General features: G+C 35.8%; 1 protein-coding gene across 1 annotated transcript in view; it reads right to left on the reverse strand.

Moving 5' to 3' along the window:
* The window catches only part of Arid1b (AT-rich interaction domain 1B), a 431,446-nt gene that overhangs the window by 251,100 nt on the left and 162,190 nt on the right, over positions 1 to 18,156 (reverse strand). Inside the window, 1 exon segment of the mRNA XM_087193427.1 lies at positions 4,649 to 4,759. Within this exon segment, the coding sequence (XP_087049553.1) occupies positions 4,649 to 4,759 (111 nt within the window).

Here is an 18,156-nt window from a genome sequence, read left to right on the forward strand (position 1 = left end):
CTAACCCATGAAAGAATATTCTTGGTAATAACAGTTTTCCAACCATTCTCTTTCAGACTTCCAATATCCTGTTTAACACCCTCTTTTTCAAAGAACTACCAGTATTTACTACCTCCTTCCTCTCACAAATGGCCATAAAACAAATGTTTTATCTAAAGCCCAATATTTCCCTCTAATTACAAACTTAACACAAGTGCCACAAACACTATTCCACACATTTAAGATTTTTAGTTTACTAAGAAAGATCAAACTCTTTTCATGTCAATCTCTTCAGGATATTTCCTATGTAAGGAAGAAAGGGTGAGAAAGAAGTTATTAATGACCTGATAAACTTCCAGAACAGCTAGTATTTATAGACATTCCATAAAGCTCCAACACAGCAGTCCATTCTCAAGAGCTGTTGGAAATGACAGCCACTCTGACCCTAACCTTGGGTAAACAGAATGAACCTCCCATCCGAATTGCAAAACTAGTGGTGCCTCTTCAAAGGATAAAATAAATTAGTTGTGTGTGTTTGTCTGTTGCTGTGGTGCTGGGGATTGAACCCAGGGCTTCATTGGCACTAGGCAGACACTCTACCACCAAGCTATACCTCAGCCTAGAGGTCAGTTAACTCCCTGCAAACCCCTGCCTGGGCACTGGGGATCAAACTCAGGACCTTGTACTTACGAGGCAGGCATAGTGCCACTGAGCTAAATCCCTGGCCCCAAGGTCAGTTATTTCTAAAGTGAGGAAAAACTCTTCCATCCTCTTAGTTTTTTAAGAAAATAAAACCTTCATTTTTTGTTTACTTTCTTTATAAATAATTTATTAGCATATCTATCTGGGCTACAATTACTGGAATTATTATTGTTTCTGTCAATTAAGTTTTACAAGTAAAAAATAAATCTTAATAAGAAAAATGTTTTCATGCTATTTTTAGCTTAGTTATCCAAAATGTCAACTTCTTTTCTTGAGATTTAAGGTTACCAAGTTAAAAGTTAAATGCCATTTGATTTTTTAAAAATGGTTTTAGGAATGATAATGTCTTGACAATGCAGCTCTCTCACCCATGTATCATCTTGTGTCATTAGCAAACATAAGACATAGGCTTTCCTGATGTCAACTCAATATCCTGTAATAGATTCCTGAACCACACTGGGGGAAGAATTGTTTAAAAACTATTTTAGGAAACTGCTTACTCAATAAAATGTAATAAATACCGTGAAAAGATTCAAGTCTAAACCAGAGAGCCAAGACAATTATAAAAGTAACTGTAATAAAAGAAAAGAACACGAAATCCCATAGGAGATGAAGATTTAACAAAAAGTGCACTAATCATATTTGGGGGTTATATTAGACAATACATTGGGATATATATGATTATGAAATAAGAGGAAAAGGTCATAGCTTCTTTTAGATCTACTGTCTTTTGTTTAAATACTGGCTTTGTTTCCTACCAGTATTAAAAGTAGAAAAAAACTACAAAATAGGTTCAAATTTGAAGTGACAACGTCCAAATGGAAGAAGAGCTCTTCAAGCTAATTTTATACTACAATGCAATATGCTGATTTATTGAAAATAGAAATACCAAGCATATATGAACTACTGCATCATAACAGGGAAATGACTGTATGATTAAAAGATACAGAAATAAATGGACAATATTAAGGGAGATTTGTTCCAAGCTTAGGTCTGAGCCTTTTAAGAAAAGTGTAAATATAACTAGTCATGGCTCCAAGACAAGGGAATAAGTACTAATTTATCAGTCTTTTTCTTTCCTGAGTGCTGTGAAGATATAGTTAAGTCAGCTAAAAAACACAACTGCATTAGCTAATGAAGGCCACCAAGAATTCTATGGCATACAAATACAAGAAAAACTCAGGTCTAAGAAAGATGAGAAGACAACTTACTGAGAGATCAAATTATAGATCTAGCATAAAAATACTGGTAATGTTTTGCTTTCTTATGGAAAGCTGATAATATGCTAAATAAAAAATATGACAACGTGGAAAACATAAAATCTATCTCAATGTCAGCAAAAAAGATCAAGGAATACCTAAAAAGCATACCTGTTAACAGTAACATATATAATGGACAGACAATAATTATACATTACAATTACTATATATATATTTTACAAAGGTTCAGCTAAGACTTTGAATTTATTTAGTTCCAAGTTATAAACTAGAAATACAAATATCAGGGATTGTCTTTAAATAAAAAGATAAAATTAATGTCACTGACACTTGAAAAGAAAAAGCACAGCCTAAAAGTAAATCAATAAAAGCTCCAACAGCAAATTCAAAATCTGTATAGTTATCAACCTAGCCAAGTTAGAGGACTAAAATATTTAATGAAAGAAACATTGTAAAAATGCAAAGTATTAAAGCTGTAACAGAATACCAACAAGTTATTCCCTGAAGCCATAATTACCTTAATTATATACAATGACCTATGAATGGAGCATCTACATTTACAAAACTGTATTTGCAAACCCCATATAGATTTTTTTGCACATGCAAAGCCCCGATGGATAAAAATAGATGCACTAAACTTCATTTAAGTAAAGCAAACTATCATGCCACAGACTGTGGGTTTAGGTGTATTACCTAATCTACTAGTTGTCCTTTAATCGTCATATGATACCTCTACATATTTGCCATAAAACCTAGAAACTCTGTTCTCTAAAAAAAGATTACCAAAATGGGATTAAAGCCTCCTGTGTATCAGCCTTCTGTTTACCTTGAGTTTAAAAAGAAAGAAAAGAAAAAAATACCAAGTACTGTAGAGCATTTCTTTTTTTAATAACTCCATAAGAAAAGCTGTATTATGAGTCACTGAGTAACCTTCAATATGCTTTGGAAGTAGCCAAGGTAATCATTAAGATAGTAAGTCATTATATGCATAGAAAGAGATATAAAATAGTTCAGATGAAATTCCAACTATTGATGACTATACTGTTTCACCCCCTAAAAACCTCCATCCTATTTTCAAATAATCAACTTCCCTGAACTGAACTCTTTGGTTAGTTTTCTGGGACTCCAACACTTTATTCTAACCCTAATTATGCTGTATATTTAGCTGAATGTCAAGCAGCCATTTCAATATAGAGCCATGATGAGAAATGAGTGATGCTCAAGTTCTTGAATGGATATGAAGAAATCAGGACACACTGCAAACTAACAGTTATCAGTTTACAGCAAATTTTCTACTTTGTATCATAGTACAAATCAGCATCCAATAACTAACCTACAAAGACAGACTACAAGAACACTAAAAAACAGGTAAGGAAAAAAAGTGGAATTCGTTGTTTATTTACTTCCCATGAATCAGTATGAACATCACAAAACCACAAGCCAATTTCCAAATATTCAGCAATATTGCATTTAACAGCGTGCAAATATGCTGCACATTCTACATGCTGTTCAACCTATAATCACCTGGTTTTTAAAAAGGCTACAGCACAAAACACAGAATCCATTACCTTTTCATCCCTTCAAAAACTAAACACCTAGACAATAAATAGTAAACACACCTTATTAAAAAGAATGTAAGGGCCAGGAATTTAGCTCAGTGGTTCCACTGCCTTCCTTGAAAGCACAAGGTCCCAAGTTTGATCCCCAGTAACAAAAAAAAAAAAAAAAAAAAAGATAAAACGAATGTAAGATTTCACCTCTCACACCACAGAAATAAAATCTGTAAAAGCTAGGGTTTCAAAATCATGTATAACACATTCAAAGATAGTAAACATCTTGTAGCTACCACTTACCTTCTTCTCTACGGTTACATATATAACTTAAAATGGGTGTCGGATGCATGCCATGTGGCATGTATAATATCCATTACAAATGCTTACTCTTAAATTTGTAAAGGAAATACAATGAATTGTACTTAGTACAAACAGTTGAAATTCAAATTAAAACCATACAATCCTGAACTTCTATCTTAAACAGAAGTTAAGCAGTAACAATAATTCTTTAAGTCAAAATATTTTTAAAAGAATATTAAAATATTTGTAAGATTTATTCTTCTAGTTCATAAAATTTCATTTAAATTAAATCATCTATTTAAAAAAGAAAATTAAGTACAGATGAATTATTAATGGGTATAACCTTGACACCCCACAGAGAGCCACTACTTTTACATATATATATTCCAATCACAACATACTAGTTGCTGGTGCAAATACTTTACAATACACTTTGATTTCTTTTTATACAAATACAAAGTCCCAGGAATGATTCAAATTATTGTCACATGTTTTATAATGTCATTTTTGTATCTTTTGCAAAATGGGAATTTCTTTTAAATTTCAAGACTTACATTGTCACCGATCTATCTCCACAATAAAAGCCAAGCTAAAGAAAACAAGCTCAACTGCACAACAGAAACGCCTGCCTGTATATAAAACCAACTAGCCAAATAAAATCTTCCAACTGATGTCTACTCTGCAACAGATACCTACAAATGAAACAGACTTATCCACAACTATAGCACTCCTAAGAAATAAGCCCTAAAAAAATTTAATAAATCACAAAATATATTTGAAATCCAGAAACTTCTTTTCTGTGTTGTAATATAAAGAAGAAAAAAATAATAACAATAGTTTTTTTTTGAAAGAATCTTTAACTCATTACATTTGCAAATCAGTACATTAATGTCTTACTGGTAAACTTGATGGTCTTTCTTGCTGTATTAAATTCAAGTCTTCATGGTTGGGTTTTCCGGGTGCCAGAGGAGGTTGAGATCTAGTGCCATACCCTTCCTGAGACATGTCCTAAAGAAACACAAGGTACTTCATAACCAAAATGCACTGAGATTTATCATGAAGTATCAAGTAATGTTACATTTCAGCTCCCAGATGTGATAGCTATCGTATCTTTAACACTTTACCAAAAGCAAAATAAAACAGTGAATCACAGAAATATGCATAAAATTTAAAGCTAAATTTATTATAAGACCATACAAAGTAAGCATTGTATTTTGAGTTTAGCCTAGATGGTAAAGCATGGGGAGGGAGGTCAGGTATAGCCAAACTGTCTTTAAACCAGAGCAAATAGAAAACTCATTGTATTGCTTAATTCTGATTTTGGTCAAATAGCCTTTAATATTATTTCAAAAAGTTTAAATGACTAATGAAAGCTTTATTATCAACTGAATCTTAATATGCCCTAACAAGTATGCACAAAACATGATAAATTGTTATTAAGATTAGTATCCTGGAGTTTCTATAAAACCAATAAACACTCAGGTACAGAAGTCCATATAGTCATATGACATAGTTTTTAGGAAGCAAAATACACCCAAAAAATTTTCCGCCAAGGGAAAAGAAACTAATCTTTTACAGGGGTTTCTGGCATCCTACAGAACATTTTTCCAAGATGCATGTCTTCAGCATTATGGTGAAATAATATTAATACGATTGAAATGTCACTCCACACCACATTTATTGTATGCTAGGGCTTCTAGCTACTTAACTATGAATACTCAGCTATGAAATATTCTACTATCATTTGCACCTAGAGTAAAACAGCAGACCAGAATGGTAAGGACTTATTATTGCATGTCTCAATTGGCACTGAAAGTTGAAGAACCAGTTCCTAATTGGACAGGGAGAAAAAAGAGAAAAGTATGGCCTTAAAATTCTCTTCCCTTCCTTGTCAGTTCAAATGGGTACTGGTATTAAAGAAATATCATATACAAGTCTTACTTCTTTTATTAAATCCCTAAATATTACTTGGAAAATTAATATTTATTAGTGAAATCCCATAAAACGTTTCTGCTGCCCCACCCCTTTCTCACATAATATACACTTAAAATTACTTGGCTTCTTACGCCAAGTAAATTCTGGACTACAAACTGGTACTACAAAGTATACAAGATACAAAAACTAGATTTAACTAGCCAATACTAAGCCCAGAGCTGGTGTAACTGCCTTTAAACAGGCTCCAAAATAAAGGAGCAGGCCAGCAATACAGCATTTTTCACATGCAACCCTTATTCTTTACACCCCGCCCCCTGTGTGTGCGTGTGTGCGTGTGTGTGTGTGCGTGTGTGTGTGTGTGTGTTGTGAGGGAGAGGGAGAGAAAGATAAAATACCCAGTTGGTACTATACTTTGGTAAGAGAATTCAATCACAGTTGTCAGGTCCATTCCCCCCCACCACCGCCCAGTAACCACCATATAGCAAGGAGGGAGTAAGCACATGCAGGCCAAGGACACTTGAGGGGGCAGCTCTTCAATCTGGTTGCCAGCAGAAGGTAACAATTAGGCTTGTAGGGGACAAAAACAAGGGCTGAAGGATTATTACCACCCTCACCAACCTCCCCCATAAACCACGTTTCTGGCAGATCCTAGGTTTCCACTTGTCACAGAGGCTTCCTGCTGGGTGCCCTGCAGTTTCCTGAGATTAACAGCCAGGATTTCCAATCAAGTGGGGCACAAGGCCTCCATTCAGGGGCCTTTACCCTGTTACAGAAACACACAAAAGGACAGGACAGTCTCACAATGGGCAAAGAAGTGAGCAGGCCTGCCCCTTGGCATATATGCTTGAGCTACGGACAGTACCCAGGCCTTCTTCAGTAAACTTTAGTGCAGAGATAGCAGCCCCTTGGCATATATGCATGTGCTACAGACAGTACCCAGGCCTTCTTCAGTAAACTTTAGTGCAAAGATAGCAGTCTTACATGCTACATGCTTGCTAGCCTTTTACATGGCTTTGCATTTTTTCTTTATAGTAAATAAACTGCCTTTTAAAGAATATTAGAAAGACACTAAGACCCACAGTGGATACAAACTCCAATTTAGATACTGTCCCCTCTAAAACAAATGATGAACTAACATACTGAAAGCTACAGAAAAATTTACTATGCCTTCATGTTTAAGGGTTTAAAAGTTCAAGATTATTAGAGTCCACTAAAGTCTCAAACATTATTCCTAAACAAAAGAAACTTTCAATTATAAAATACTGGTAGAAATAAAACAAAATAAAATTTAGAGAAAATTGTTGAAAAGGGAAATTGTTTATGTCTGAGCACCAGGTATGATTTAACTTCGAGCTTGCAGAAAAGGTATGAAGTTTCTAACCTATAATAATTATCATCTATATATAATGTTGGGTGTCTATGTTTGGTTATTTTTTAATAAAGGGATAAAAAGTTATGTCCCATAACAAAAGAAGCCTTTTCACGTTCAAAGCTGTATTTATTCTTTGCATGTACTTATTTTCATCTCACAAACAATAAATACAAGTAATTTAATGAACAACAAAAGCAGTGTCAGTATCAGAAAATAAAGAACGGGTTTATAATTCACTTTATAAACAATAAATAAGCACAGCTTTAAATTTTAAAACACCATTGCCATCTTCAGTTATTTGTAAGTTGGAGCTAGTACACACTAGTCTATAAACTAATACACACATATAATCACTACATTTATCTGCCTTATACATAAAAAGTCATGACTTTTTAAAAGAATATAATACTGTGAAAATACAGCAATATACAAGAACAAAGCACTGGGAATGTGGTTTATCTTTTTACAATTCCTTGCCAGTATTATTTTTCTACATTTACCTCTCAGTTAAATCAGTCCTCATGCTCAAACATTTACCTACATACTTAACAACTGATCTTGGTCTTAATCTTCTTTATGAGTCAAATGTAAAAGGGAAGCTGACTCCCAAACAAAAGTAGTCAACACTGACTGAATGCCTACTAAGGATGAGGGTACTTTACCACACTACAGTATTAAGCTTGACCAGAATGAATACGCTAGGGTCCCATTTCTATTTTTAAAAGGGTAAGACTAAGACTATCACAAAAGGGCCAAGAGCATGAGTTACTTCTGCTTTCTTTTTATTATGAAATGAATTAACTAGTAACAGCAACATAAGACTTTGAAGAAAATGTAGAAAAACTAAAATGTCAGGGACACTTTTTAAAAAGTTAAGGGAAAACATTTCTATGGGAAGACATTTCCAATCCCTCCACAAAGGCTACTATTTTTTTTAACAGTTTTTACCTTTCCATAATTTTTAAATGTGCTACCAAGTATAAACGTAAATTTAAATCTGTTTTTTTCCTTTGCATATAACTGGAGAATACTTTGTGTAGATGGCACAACTTTTGGTCCTTTAATATCCTGTATAGCTCATTATATATCTACAACTAAACATCTACTTTATTCTTTTTTATGGCTATACAATATTGCATTATTTGTAGAAGCCCTACCTTACCTAACAGTCCCCAGCTGATGTGCATTTGTTATTTCCAATCTTTCATTACTTTATACAACGTTATAGTAAGCATCCTCATGCACAGATTTTCATGTGAAATATTTCTACAGCATAATCTAGGCAATTAGAACTCTGTCAAATGGGTGGTACATTTAATAGTTTGATAGACCCAGGCAAAGTGCTCTTAATAAAGTTAAGTGTTAATTTACACTAACACTCCATCATTTTGGAATAGAACAAAACTCAGATGTTTATGTTAGCATTAAAATATATCCAACCATATTATAAAATATAGAAAAGCCAACACAGTGGAGAGGCGAGTAAGTTATTAACTGCACCCTCCCCCGCAAAAAGAAGAACTTAAGAGCATATGGACCATAAACCAAAGAAGAACAAACAAGGAGAAAGAATTCCTCAACCATCACCAAACAAATGGTAGTGGGACTAAGTAGGAGGTTAATGACAATACCTCCAGAAGCTAAAAAATCTGCCTGCCTTAATACTTCAAAGGAGAGCTTCAGATTAGAAACAAAAAGCAACAGAGGGCAACTCTGGCTTTGGGATCTGGAATATAAAACAATTCTCACACTACTTTAGAAAAATTTTTCCAAAGATCTTGTGAAGTACAGATGTACTATGCAGACACTGAATAAAGTCCAGGGTGAGGGAACATGCACCCTTACCCTCATGAAATCCTGTGTTATCTAGCTCAGAATAATCTCCTGCTCCCTTTCTCTCAATTCCATTACTAAAGGGAAAACAGAAACTGTCCAGACAAGTAAGATGTTTTAGTTGGGGAGAAGGACCAGACCACCCCACAAAGATGCCTAGAGCTAGGGGTTGCCAATGCTCTGAGAAACTATTCCTAAATTGAAGAAATTTGATGAATTATAATCTCTCCTTATTTTTCCATCTGTAGATAAATTTTAAATACCCTTTTCCAAAAGAAAAGCAATGTATAAGAATGGCATACTCACTCCCCTGCTCACGCAGAAAAGCCCCAACAGAAATATTAACAAGGGCAGCTGACATGTGCAAGAGGTGCCTTTGTGACAACTGCTGTGCACAGTTCATCCTATCAACTACCCATGACATAGTTCCTATTATTGTGTTGGTTTTTATCCTACAATGCAACAAAAACTGAAGTAATCTGCTTGGCTAGTATATGGCCACAATGCTGGGGTGTCTCACAGTGATGGATATATTTCATTTCTACAGTAAGTGTGCTTTAGAGAAAACTGAAAGCTACAAACGCTACTATAGAATAAGTGACTTCATATAACTTTAACTTTTAAGGTATCAAAGCTTTTATATATTCTCTTAAATATACTTTTTCAAAAGTATAAGCTTAAAGATTTTATATGTAGTTCTTGAAAAGTATAAGCTTCAGGACTGTCAAAAACACTCACTCAATTTCAATATCATGAATAAATAATATTAAAATTAAAGAGCACTCTCCCTACCACTAGTTATTATCAGTTAACAAAACCCACTGGCAAGACAGATGGGAAGCAAGACAGAGGCCCATCATCCAACCAACTGTATTCCTTAAGACTCTCTATTGGTAATTCCTTCTGCCTGCCTCCAAAAGCTGGTGTCCTCTCATCCATACCCTAAGGACTCCATACTGACCTCTACCTGATGATCCTACATGTCTACTGCTGGTCCCTTATGGTTTAACTGGATAATTAAATTAACATATTGATCTGTAGAGACAGCCCCTTGCACTTGTCCTGCCCAGATATGACTTTCCTAACCATGCCCCCAATCTTTTTCCTTCTTCAGGCCCCATCTCCCACATGGGACTTCTGAGAGATGTCCCATATACATTATCTCTTCTGTAGCACCTGGACTCTGGCCTCATCTAAGGGACCACAGCCACTGCAAGCGGTTATTACCTCTTCATTGCTCCAGGTCCCACAGGGCCTTGCAGTCCCTACACCTACCATCTTTGTACCTGCAGCTCTATGGGGGTGCTCCCAAGTGGACATTCTGTTTTCTCCCGTGTCTGAAGAGCACCTGGCTGCTATTAAGATCCTGCAAAAAAGGAGTTTCACCATGCTCCTCATGATAACTATCTAAGACCAACTTCAGAAACAAGTCTCTTACAGAAGTAGCACTGTTATATTCAACTCTCCCAGACTGGACCCTCAATTTTTCTAGAAGGGGGCTACTGTCTTCTGGGATGCCCAATGCCCACCGCTGACAGAGGCTCAATAAATGACAGGTGAATCACTGGTTGAATAGTTTCTAGGAGCTTGGGATAAACACATATCTGAACGCAACTTGAGGTTATATTCAAGAATATTTATTGTGTTAACAGTTATACCACCTGGAAGCAATGTGCTACAAAACACATTTTGCTGTTTGTTTGTTACTGACAGTCTTAAGGCAAAAGGATTACTGCAAAAGAATGCTGCAAAAATATATTAAAAATTAAGAGAAGGAAAAGACTGTGAAGAGCAGCAATGGCACCATTAAAAAAGGGGTTAAGGAGCTACATCCAGGACAGAATGCTGACAGTCCTGCAGATATTAGGATCAAGGAAGAAAAACCTGATCCTGAAGAGTGGCAGCTCAGCGGTGATTCTACATTGAATACCAATGACCTAACATGCTTAAGAGTACAGGTGGTAGATGAAGAAGGGGACCAACAACATCAAGAAGGAAAAAGACTTCGGAGGGTAGCTTGCACCTGTCCTGATTGTAAAGAAGGTGATGGGAGAGGTACCAATCTTGGGAAAAAGAACACATTTATCATATACCAGGATGTAGTAAAGTTTACGGGAAGAGCTCATATCTGAGACCACTTTTGCACTGGCATTCTGGAGAGCACCCTTTTATTTGTAGCTGGATATTCTGTGGTAAAAGATTTACTATAAGTGATGAGTTACAGAGGTACAGAAGAACATAAACAGGTGAGAAGAAATTTGTTTGTCTAGAACGCTCAAATTGCTTTCTGAGAAATGACCACCTTGCCAAACATACTAAAACACATCAAAATAAAAAAGTTATTCACTCTAGCAGTGCGGTACTAGCATCTGTGGAAGCTGGGTGAGATGATACTTTGATTATTGCTGGAGAAACAACCCTTATCCTTGCAAATATTCAACCAAGTTCTGTTTCAGGGATAGGAACTGTTAATACTTGCACCACCAGCAATCAAGATATCCTTTACCTACACTGAAATACCTTTACAGCTTCTCACAGTTTCTGGAAATGAGACAATGGAATAAATATTACACAAATACTTATTTTTATATAGCAGTGAGAGGAATATTGTTCCTAAGTTCTTAGATATCTTTTTATTGATGTGCAAAAATTTTTGGATTGACAGTAAATTATACATGACACTGAAATGCATTACTTTGTATGATATTCCATATATATTAAAAATGGTAAAATTGCATAGGTTTTGTAGATACTTTTGGAATCTAAAAGAAATGAAATTTTACCAAGTTATATAAAGAGAAAAACTGAATTTAACAATGTGGCCAGGGATTTAGCTCAGTGGTTATGCCGCCTGCCTTGCAAGCACAAGGACCCAAGTTTGATCCCCGGTACCAAAACTAAAAAAACACTGTGAATGGTAGTCTAAGCAAATGCATCAATCCTGTGTGGTTTAGTGTAAAAATGAGAACATGTTGGTATTTATCTATTGTAAGATTAAAAAAAAAGTTGGTGGGAGAAAGAAATCATGTTATGATAAAAATTTTTGTAATTTTCTTGATGACTGGAATTTTTATTATGCATAACTGACAAATCAAGTTTCCAAGCAAATGTTACATAGTGTAGGCTTTACTTAGCTTATCAATTTGTCATTTTGAAGCTAATTATTTTAATTAGGTTAACTATGTACAATATTTTAAGCATTACTCTTGTAAGATTTTGAAAATTACATTCTAACATGGAACTCTAGGGACAGTCACCTTTTAAATCCTGTTGAAAAGCCATGTTTAAGATTTAATTTGCCAAAATAATGTCTTGTTAATAGTCTTTCAGTAATGAAATTGGGCAATATAACCAATTTTTTTTTTTAAGTTTAAAATGTATAGGTTGAGGCATTTGGGTGGCAAGAAAATGTTATAGTGAATTATCCCTTTTCGTGAATATTAGAGGACCAAAAAAATAGTGTGTTGCTTCTTAGCAGTGATTTTTATCGAATCTTGTTTCCAAAAAACATATGTCTGCCAGGGCCTTAAAAGCCATTATGTAAATTACCAGTAAAGTATAACATATGCAAACGTAACAAAATCACTGTCCATAGTGACAATACTCCAATCATATGGATATTAGTCACAAAGAACTAGCGGTTTTATGATATTTTTAAGTCTTTTTTTTTTTAGTCTAGGTAGTCGATCTGCACTTAAATATCAACCATTTTCCCTTTTTTGCCTCTTCCCTTAAAATTTATATGCATCCAATAAACTTCATTGAGAAATGTATGTTTTTATTATGCTGTATTTTCAAATTATTGTTTATATTTTCAATTAAAAATGTACAAAATAAAGTTACATTGCTGGTCTTGTAAGAGCTATACAATTTTCTTAAATGTATACCTATAACTGCAGCAGTTCACCTATTTCAAAAATTTGGAATTCTGTTCATTTGTTATCTTTAAGACCACCTCAAATTTAAAGGCTACCTTATTATATGTTTGAAGTGTATTATAACGGTGTGGTAGTTAATAAAACACTATTTTTTTTCCTTTAAAAGGGGGTGGGGGTGAGGGAAGGACAAGAAATTCTGTGCCTATATGAACAGACTAGCAGTGAAACAGACTCAAAAATTAAAAAAGATAATGAGCTTCACAAAAGCTGCAGCTCAAACTACTGTACTAATTTATAAGAAATATGTTGGGTGTGGTGGTGGATACCTGTAATCCCAGCACTCAGGAGGCTGAAGCAAGAGGCCAGTCTAGGCTATACAGTGGAAGGAAGGGAGGGAAGAGAGAATCAAGGAACAAGTTAAACCATAATGAACCAAATGGTATACTCAAGACTGTGGGAATTTTCACTAGACAAATGACTCAGTTTCTTAAATAAATGATACTAAAATAAAAAGAGAGAGGAAACCTAGGAGAACAGATGGTGGGAAATCCTAAAAAACAGGTTAAAAGACATTAATCAAAGATTGGACTTTGAGTTCTAATTCAAAGTATTCAACACCTGAAACAGATACTTGCTTATTTCATTCATTAGACTCCTACAGATTTGAACTACTAGATAACTGACAGGAATAAATTGTACTGCAATCATGGGAACTCTATCATGTTTCCTTTAAAAAGTGCTTTATCTTAGGAGAGATGATGGAAAATTAGAAGGTAGACCTGGAGATGCAGAAGAGGATCAAGGGAGAGGAAGAAAACAGAAAGGGGAATTGAAAGCAATTAAGATCTATTATATGTGTGTACCAATTTCCCAAATTGAACCTGAGATAGGAGATTCAGGTGTAGCAAAGCTAGCTGGGGTAGTTAGGTATGACCTGTTAATTACAAAATCCTAGAACACATGTGCAGAACAGTTCCCAAACCCTGTACGTGGAATTCTCACAAGAACTCAAGCAGGTTTTCCACTGGATGGCCTGTCAGCCTGAGGACTGGGTGGTGATAGATAAACAACAATCTACATTGAGTTTTTGCCACTGTGTTTGGTCTTGCATGGTGGCCCACCCTCGCGCTACAGGGTGTACTTATTTTCCTACTTTTATCTGGCTAAAACCCTCTCTTCAGAGCCTGTATCTTTTCCAACCTTTAATAAATAAAACTTTGCTACTGTTTTCTCTTGACTTGACCAATTCTTTGCTCAGGACAGAAAGAACCTAGAAACAACCTCCAGAAGGAGAGTCCAGCACCCCTAAACCCCGTAACAGATCTCTGTATTGCTAACATGCACTAATGAGAGGTAAGGAAGGAAAGGAGGGAAGGATGGAGGGAAGGAGAAGGGAAGAAGGACAGGCTTTGTTATGGTAAACCTTGGGGGAAACTAATTTTTACCTTTTAGAAGTACATAATGAAAAACTGATTAATTGCAAGATATTTAGAATTTACTTTAAAATGATACTGTACTGGAGGGCTAGGTTTTAGCTCAGTGGTACAGCACATACTTAACCATGCAGAAGGCTCTGGGTTCAATTCTAGCACCAAAAAAATAAAATGAAAGTAATATTGAGGGAAGCAGGGGCTTAGAGGGGACAGGAGGGGACAGAATAGATGAAACAAGAACAGCCACCTAATTGTTGAAAGTTGAGAGATGAGTGCATGGGGTTCATTATAATACTGTCCTACTTCAGATTATGTTTGGAAATTTCCATTTAAATGAAAATGGAGTTAATGGCATGAAAGACTACTTTGGGAATCCAGAAGCGAGACTAATGTGGACTTGGGCTTTCATCTCAAAAACTATAATAACTTGCTAATTATCTTCAACCCCTCCTTCCCTGTGAAAACATATTAAGTATAAATCTTTTAATCTTCCATTTTCTTAACACCCCCCATTTTTCTCTTCATTATGTTTGCTGCACTGTTTATCCCTAACGTTTAACTGTCTTAACCAAATACTTTTTTTAAATCCATCGGTCATCACCATCAAATTAACCTTATCAATTTCATCTTCCCTCTAGATTCCAGGGAAACCTGCTCTTCTGGTTAGCTCAGTGATCCTTGCTCAGTCTCATCTCCTACTTAGGCAAAATCTGACACAGACTCTTATCTTAGCTCCACCTCTTGAGTCCTGCTTCTTCCATTACACAGACTTCAGAAAACCTTTGTAGCCACAGATATCTCATAGAGACATTAAGACTCTGAGTCAGCAAGCCCAAATTCAAATTTCACCTTCACTCTTCACTACTCATGTGACCTTTAAGAGTTTGGTTTCCTGCTTGGTGACACCACTGGATGTGGTGCCTCATGCATGCTAAGTGTACATGATTTCCCTTTTGCTCCTTCAGCTTATCTGAGGCAAGGTCCTCAAAGAACAGGGGTTGAAAGGGGGCTTTTGTGTAGGTGACGAAGCAGCAGCAGAAAGGGAACGAGAAGGGGAAGGGAAGAACAATATCATCACCATCAATCTCTTTATTGTTCCAAATCCATATCGAAACTTTTTCCCACATCTTCCTTGTCCCTACTCCTAAAATCTCATAGCTTAGAAATCACATGACCAAAGCTCACTCAATATAGCCCAGTTTGACCTCAAATTTGCAGCAATTCTCTTGACTCAGCCTCCTGAGTGCTGTGATTACAGGCATGCACCACCATGCCAGGCTCAAATGGTTTTTTACTGCTACTAATTCAATAGGCCAATTCAAAACTTAATGTCATATTCCAAGGCAACAGATAGTCCAAAAGCTAGATAGAACATTAGTTTCTATTAATTCAAAGGAATAATTATTTTCCATATTCTTAAAAACTGGTTCCAGAAAAAGGACAGGCCTCTAAAAGGTACCCCTCAACACTACTTACTAATCAGTTTCAGTAATATTGAAAACAAGTTCCTTACTACACAAGTCTGTCATCAGCAAGAATGTCACTGTAAGGCCGGGGACTTAGCTCAGTGGTTTCACCGCCTGCTGCGCAAGCACAAGGATCCGAGTTCGATCTCCAGTACCAAAAAAAAAAAGAATGTCACTGTGACATATGGCTGTAGTAAAGATGAATGAAGCCTTCAGAGAGCAGACAAGAGCACAGCTGCCACCTCTAAACTACCCAAGTTAGGATCCTGGAGATGTCACATCACACTCAAGACATAGAAAGTTTTCTATTTTGTTTTCCCTCCGTCCTCACAAGGACTTCTTCCTCAAAAACCAGTGTGCCCAGAGTAAAAAGGAAAGCCACATGAGTGCCTAAAATTACATATCCTAAAATACCAAAAAGAAGTATGAAGATAGTCAGGAGCTAAGGACTAAAGTAATTAAGATTTTTAGTAATTTATTTTTAAAAACTCACAAAACTCAATGAGCTACAATAATGTTATTTGTAATTTTGTAGGAAAAAGTAGTATATGTATAAACAGTAATTCAAAAATATCTATACAACACCTCAGTTTCATAACTTATTACCAAAAGAATTCCTTTTCTTTGGGGGGGGGGGTTACCGGGGATCAAACTCAGGACCTTGTGCTTGTGAAGCAGGTGGCAGTACCACTGAGCTAAATCCCTGGCCCCAAAAGAATTCCTTTTCTTATCCATAAAGCCAAGATATAAGAATCTACTTTCTAATGTAATAATGATAACAATACACTGCACTTTTAAGCATTAGCATTGTGTCTGACAAAAAAAAATTTTTTTGGTACCAGGGATAGAACTTGGGACCTTGCACTTGCAAGGCAGGCAGAGGAACCATTGAGCTAAATCCCTGGCCTGCCCGGCAAAATTTAAGTGATCAATTAAACACATCTGAAAGTGAGAATCACCTACCATCTATAGTATAGAATTCTACCATAATGATTAGCAAAGTCTTATGCACCAGGCCTTTTAGGATGTAAAATTGGTAGACCTCAGTCGGCCTGCCCTTCTCTCTCCATCTCACTTAGGCCAGAGATGGCTATCTAGATCTTCATTCGGCTGCAGTGTCTCTTGAAACGATCATCAGTTCTGAAATGAAGTAAGCCTAGTACTGGCTTCTCAAACCTCTGAACACTGGTTCTTTTTTTTTTTTTTTTTTGCTTTGTTTTCTGTTATTTTTAGGGCATTTTGGGGGGTGTTGTTTTAGGTGCACTAAGCAAGTACTCTACCACTGAGCTGCATCTTCATTTCTGGAGCACTGGTTGTTACTCTAACAATCCAAGTCCCTTCCCTCCAGATCACAAAGCATGTCATTCTGGCACAGGAGCATAGACCAGGGCCCAGCAGGGCCTTCATTAAGTAGAAAACCAAGGTCACTCTTCCTAGAAGGTAGGACCACAACTCACATTGAGGACTTGCATTCTTGGAGAGCAAGGCATTGAAAACTTTTCTGAAAATACAGCAAGTTTTGTGTGATATGTAAATTTTCTGGGGGCAAGGATCCATAGCTTTCATCGGATTCCCAAAGGACAAAAAATGTTGAGGAGTAAGAACAGAGACACTATCAATGAAATTCACTGGAACTGAGAACACTATTTCATTAAGATTTATAAAAGGAGATTCATCACAAATAACTGCATTCAACATTATATTTTTTCTACACAACTGAAATAATAATAAAATTACTATAGAATTCCCAAATATACTGACAAAAGAATTCCAGATATATTGTTAGTGTTCAAATCAAATACGCAATAAATACTCAGGCTGCCTTCAGACTAACTCTAGTCTGAAGAGTTATCTATATAGAATGACCCTGAATCATGCGCATACACTTAAATCAGAAGAATAACATAAAAGTCACCAGTGACATGATAGCAACCTGCTGAAAACAGAATTTCTGAAACATACAGAGTTTGAATTTGGCAGAGTGAAAAGAGCCACAAAGATCTTGTCTCAAGCCTGCTTTGCCAACTCATCCCTAAAACTGCACAGGGAATCACTTTTAAAAGTTGTCTAATTCCTCTGTGATGTGCCATGGAGCAAAAGCTAAAAGAATGGGGTGGGGGGAGGACCAGAAGCAATATAACAAAATGCAATAAAAAGAGCTAGGTATCTATTGCTCTTTCACATTATACCAGAAATGTTTTCAAAATGCAAGAAGCAAATCTGATTCTGTTAGATTCTTTTAACCAGAGTACAACATAAAATTTATAACTTTTAAAAATATTAAAATGGATATTTAACCTATGAAATTAATTCTTTCTCCACTGAAGTATTAATTTTAAGACCACATGTTAAAAAACTGAAGTCTTAGCGTCTATTCTTTATTAATCTTTGACAGAAGTTAGGCCATAGCATCCCTTCTCTAAGAAATAATAGAAACCTGAAACCAGGGCGTGGTGGCACATGACTCTGGTGGCACATTCCAACACTC

The sequence above is a fragment of the Heterocephalus glaber genome, unplaced genomic scaffold (genome assembly GCF_053883595.1).
Source record: "Heterocephalus glaber isolate CG9 unplaced genomic scaffold, H.glaber_assembly_v1.0 deba00001592, whole genome shotgun sequence".
NCBI lineage: Eukaryota > Metazoa > Chordata > Mammalia > Rodentia > Bathyergidae > Heterocephalus > Heterocephalus glaber.